The 5,789-nt window shown below is 44.8% G+C and overlaps 1 protein-coding gene across 2 annotated transcripts in view; it reads right to left on the bottom strand.

Moving 5' to 3' along the window:
* rhbdl3 (rhomboid, veinlet-like 3 (Drosophila)) overlaps nt 1-5,279 on the bottom strand; it is a 38,470-nt gene extending 33,191 nt beyond the window's left edge. Inside the window, exons 1-3 of one of the 2 annotated variants that reach the window (XM_077015429.1) lie at nt 3,621-5,279; nt 2,690-3,328; nt 2,064-2,087 (exon numbers count right to left, since the gene is read on the bottom strand). In XM_077015429.1, the coding sequence (XP_076871544.1) occupies nt 2,064-2,087; nt 2,690-2,800 (135 nt within the window). In that variant the 5' untranslated portion in view covers nt 2,801-3,328; nt 3,621-5,279. The remainder of the gene's footprint in view (nt 1-2,063; nt 2,088-2,689; nt 3,329-3,620) is intronic. The other variant, XM_077015430.1, reaches the window with a different exon arrangement.
* Nucleotides 5,280-5,789: the final 510 nt, after the last annotated feature.

Here is a 5,789-nt window from a genome sequence, read left to right as displayed (position 1 = left end):
ATGGAATACAGAATAAACTCCCATTTTCTCCCTCTCTCTATAATACAAAATAAACTCCCCCTTTCTCCCTCTCTATTGGCTTTCCATGTCTCTTTCTCTTTACCACCTTCTCTATCAATTCCCCTTATTCAATTCTTTCTGCCCTGTTTTCACACTGTCACAGTTTCACTCCTACTCTGCCCTCTCTTTGTGTCTCCCCACCTGTCTCCTCCTTTCTCTCTCCGTAGATCTCTTTCTCTCTCTCTTTCTCTTTCATTTTCAGTCATTCATTTATATCAGGATAACAGGGTCTTCACTCAGCCAGGGGCATTGGACTTATAAAGTCCCATCAGTCTCAGAGCAGGTGGTTAAACTCACACACACACACACACACGCACGCACTTGCAGACATGCATGTGCGCGCGCACACACACACACACACACACACACACAAGTCTGAGCAGATGGGTTGCCTCTCTCCCCAAACAACATATTCACAGCAATATCACATCCCAAGACACCCAGCAGAACCCAAGTATGAAGTCTAATAGCTGTTACAGGAGCTTATGTTGAGAATCGCAGTTGTAAAGCATTTTATTTTCTGTGTCTTTACCTGATTATTTGCAGTGTTATGCTCACAGTTACATATTTGTTGGGAAATTAAACAGAGCTTGTTAGTGTCAGTGTAAGTACTTCCATAGTTTTTACCATACCATATCAATTCCATAAGCACCATGTGAGCTTAGCTAAACTAAGACACACAGGTCATTCGCAGAACTAAAGGGCCACAATTATAGGAGTTACAACAGAGAAGTTCTAACTGAAATCCACAGGTCCTGGATCCCTTCAGGCCAAAGCCCACGCAGCGAACTGAATCTCACAGCGACGCCTCAGTGTGGCTCAGTGACGCAGACCTGCTGTGGGCTCTTGTGAAAATAGGTCCTTTTACACCAAGTACATAATCAACAGCCGTTCTGAGTTCTGCCAGAGTCACACAGCGGTTCCACTCTTCACCAGGCCGTCATGCCCCACACTGACTGCTCAGAGCCACTGAACGGGTTTTTGTGTTACGACAATAAGTTTTTTTCTCCCCCTCACAAATACAGTCTTTAATACATAAGATAGTATGTATGATAGTTTAATGAGTATTTTTAAAAGAAAAAACTATTAAGATGTTTTTATAAGTAAGCAGGGCGTGCGCAGTCACCTGCTAGATTGGCACAGTGCAATAGCGACGGGAACTAATCATCCTGTGCTGACAGCTTTTCATGTATCTCCTGTCTTGATGAAAGTTATTTATGGCTTATAATCTGGATCCCTGTAATCTAAATGGCAGCAGTTCCTGCTCCTCCTGCAATTTACCTGCTTCATTAGCTCTTTGGTCTGGGAGTAGTCGTGTGTCTCTCTGGACTACAATACCCACAATGCCATCAATTTATAGCCTCACGGGGTCATGACCTGCATACTGAGTAGAGTCCCAGACAGTGTAAAGAGACCCAGTTTGCCCACAGTGCTTCTCAACAAAAAGATGTCTTAGATACTTGGACAGCACTCATCACTCCCATCTTTCCCTCTTACTTTATAGCTCTCTCTCTCTTTCCAGTGTGTGTGTGTGTGTGTGTGTGTGTGTGTAGGAGAGGGGGAGGGTCAGGCAGGTGCTGAGGCTGCCAGAGACACAGGACGGGGGTTCGCACGCCGTCTGTCGCCCGCCCTTCTGTCGCCCTCTCGTTGCCCAGCCACACAACTGTAACTGGGATTATGTGTTGCCCTAATTGCATTTGCATAGGTCACTGTCAGGGTCGGTGGCTCCACCCTCCACCCCCTACCCCAAACATCACTGACGGGTCACACCTCAGAATGCAAGAGCCAGTAAAATTCAAAACTTGGCAGGTCTGCTTGGATCACGAAGCCAGAACCAGCTTCGTGCCTCGTAACACCAAAGCAGGGAAACTCAAAAATTACTCAAAAGTGTAAGAATGCAAGATCTTGATATATCAAGTCTTGCCATAGATGGGTTTAAATTTGTCCAAAGGACCACATGCAAAAAAGACCAACCAATCACAGGGCTGAGAGTAAGAACATACCTTATTAAAGAGAGATTTCCAGTGCTGCAGACAAGAAGGTGAAAAAGAAGGGGATGAAAGAGGGAAGAGAGAGATAGAGTGAGTGAGACAGAGGGAGAGAGAGAAAAATGAAGAGAGAAGTCAGAAATAAGAGTGAGTAGAAAAGTACTGAAGAAAAAGGCATTTCAAAGATTTCACTAAAATTTATAGCTCATAATCTGAGTATAACCTTCACATCAAATTTAGCAAATTTTGATTAATTTAACACATCTGGTTCTAATATTTGGATGATAACTGCACTGAACATTTTAGTTTAGGGCTGAACCAAAACCTCGCCAGAATATACATCTAAAGGAGCAGGCTTATTAGACACCCACTCACTGCCTACAGCTAGAATATCACAGACTTACTCTGTGTGTACGATTTGCTGAAAGGGCATACAGCTGCAAAAGTTGAGCGAAAGGTTCATCTGAGGTCTTAAAAGGGAGGGATTTCTAGTCTTATACGTTGCAGTCTTTACCTAGTAGTCCACTTTAAATAATCATGCGAAGCACAGACGGACACTCAGATGCGCGCGTGAAAACGGAACTCCCAGACTGGGTGTCCACTTGTATGATTATCTATAATTCATAAGTTCATTCACTTACGTCCTCGGGAGCTATGGGAAGGACATCGGTGCTCTCCAAAACCTCGATCTCCTCTCCCTCTGCGTTCGCCGCCACCGCCGGAGACGAATTCACGTGCGCTCCAGTGGGCATAGTGGATCTGCCCCCTTTCGCTCTCCCGACTTACCCACCTATGCCATTCCACCAAGTTATTCCAAACGGTGACAAAGAGTTGCCATTCTCGGCGCCTTCTGCTGATCTTTAGTGTATATCCGTTGACCAATTCAAAAAGTTGCAGGTTCACATGTAGCAAGTAGCGAAAAAACGTTTGGCATTATCCATGAGGAGGTTATCTGAAAGGTTTCACGCAAAATTACAGGCATACATCATGATGTGTCGTCCTCCTATACGGACACCTTACGCTCCGCGCCAAGCCTTCCATATGTTATTACAAAATAAGAAAGGGAGCCAAAGTTATATACAGCACCCCAGATGGTCACGACCACTCTGAGTTCGTCCAAACAGGCTATTAAAAAGAACACCGGGAATCCAGACCACTTCCAACAGGGAGGACGTTCACCATCACCCTTCTGCGCGGATGGGAGGCGGTGGTAATGTCAAGCTTCTAGGCAGCGCTCTTAGGACCAGTCCAAACGACGACACTCCAGCACCGGCGCGACTCTGCAAAAACGAAGACGCAACATCCTCACACGCCAGCTCAGCACGACACACACGACCCGACAACTAGTTTTTAAGACTGTCCAATTTAAACCTGTCTGCCGTCACTGCTCCTTTAAAGGAAGAAATGAACTATATGCTAGTTATTTTTATAAATTAGAAGTAAACGTAACGATTCGGAGTATTATGTATGAGATACGTTTCTAGCTACTGTTCACGAAATATGACAAACTGCAACAGAACCTTGCGAGCCGAATAGGTATAGGAATTACAAATTTGTGGTGCGTCATTGTACCTTGCTGTTGTTTTCTGCGGCGCCAGTCTGCAAGCTGCCCACCTCTAAATGATCAGATCTGCACACAGACTTTAGCAAACTGAACAACATCCAGACATCCTCTCGGGCGAAAGTTCTGACCGCACAGACACTCCGCGTTTGTATGGTGGCGTCTTCTTTTTGGAGACCGGTTTCTTGGGCACCCGCCCCCCCGTGCCTCTCGTCATCAGCGCCGTTTTACGAACCGCTAAGTCAGTGCCTGCCTGCATCAGGCGCTCATCGGTCTCTTACTAGCAGTGTTTATAAATACGCAGACGACTCAACACTATTACGTACTTTTAATTTTTCTTCCTCCCTCAGAAATAATCCTAAAAAGTACCTATGCAGATATACACCCTTGTTCAGGGAAACTCTAAATATGCATTAAAACCATTTCAAACTGTTCTAGGCAAACTAAACAACACTTTTACAAAATAAAACTATACAGATATATTCCACGCTTCCAGACGTTATTAATTTCATGATTCTTTGCAGCAATTTCACAGGGAGACTTGAAATTGCATGACAATCATACTAGGAAACTTAGTGGTATCAAACTTTGAATTGCCACGGTACTGTAGACTTTAATGCTGGCCCGGCTAACACACCCAGATCAAATCACAAACCCACGTGTGCTACATCGACGAACGCTGAAGTGATGTGGTTCTCCAGAGGCTGTAGTCTGATACCCCATACTCCATTTTAGACGTGTCAGAGCCTCTCGGCAACTTACTTTTCCTAAAGGGCTTTAGTTACAGCCCTGAACACACCTGATGCACACTGTTAGAGAGAAGGGTGTATAAAACTGGTCTAGGAAGATCTTCCAGGAGCAGGTGTAGTACCGAACTCTGCAGGATTATCAGATGTAGGGTCTTGTGTGGAAAAAATAACCCACACAATCTAATGTCTTGCTAACTAAGAACTAATTACGAACATATGTACATGTACAAATGAACACACGCACAAAGAACGTATCAGATTTCTCTGTAGACAGGCGCATGTACATACGACAAACATGAGTTCAGAGATGCTGCCCCCTAGCGGTGATTTAAATCTTACAATCTTTTTATATCCGCTCTATACCCTGTAGTTGTTGTCTTTCATGGTTGCATTGATGGTATTCATAATGATCTGTCCCCAGATAGTCAAAGTCCAGCAGAGTTTGGCGATGTCCCTGCTCAGACATGCCTAATTCACAGCTGCAGGTATGGGCTGGATTCTGGAGCCTCCTGGACCTCTCTTTGCTAGAGCACGTGGAGCAGTATGGGTACAGGCTGAAATATATGTTAAATCAAGCAAAAATGAACATCATCAGTTTGTGAACATCAGTTACAGCTAAATTAGCACATCTGTGTTGCATGCTGAAGTGGATTGAGACTGAAACACACATCCATGTGGACCAGCACACATGCTGGAGGGTGGCTCACCATCACTTGTTATCACACTCATCATGGTGCTAACATATTTACTGGTGTGACCAAACACCTGAACCGCACTTAGAGATCCAGATCTTCTGCAGAGAGGTCATGTCTGCTGTTGAGAAAATTCACCCCTCCATGCACACATATATTTACAATTTCCCTTGTCTGTCTCCCCCCCTCCATGGTGTCTGCCCCTGCCTATTGTGTAATCTTAGCCATGTGCCTTTATTTTGGCCTGCACCTCATCCGTGATTTGTTCTGTTAACCCCCCCCCCCCCCATTATACTGGTTCAGTCTGCCTTCCTTTCACAGGCAGAAGGGCACAAGCTCACTTGACCTTGAAGTGAAGTTTCCACGAGGAAGGGTTGCTGGCTTGTAATGACCAACCATTCATAGCAATGCCACTTTTTGATTTTTCGATGTCGGCTCTTCCGCTCATTGTGAAGCAGAATTCTCCAAGCGTTCAACCACTAACAGGGGATGTGAGCTGGGGTTACACCGTCATTACACAGGTTACGTCTACCCTACTGATAATGTGTTGCTGCAATAGCATTAAGCACTTCCCTATCGTCTGCGGTCAGAATTGTCTGTTTGCCTTTAGGGCTTAGGGTCCTCTAGGATTGTTGAATTATGATTGTACCTAGCATCGTTCCTTTTGGTTTAGTATTGTGTTTTGTATCTATTCTTCACCCTACTTTCCCTATAGGCAACTGCTTATCTCATATGCATA

This window comes from Brachyhypopomus gauderio, chromosome 8 (genome assembly GCF_052324685.1).
Source record: "Brachyhypopomus gauderio isolate BG-103 chromosome 8, BGAUD_0.2, whole genome shotgun sequence".
NCBI classification, from domain to species: domain Eukaryota; kingdom Metazoa; phylum Chordata; class Actinopteri; order Gymnotiformes; family Hypopomidae; genus Brachyhypopomus; species Brachyhypopomus gauderio.
The sequence above is the reverse complement of the archived record's forward strand: the minus strand, read 5'-3'. Positions and strand labels throughout refer to the sequence as shown.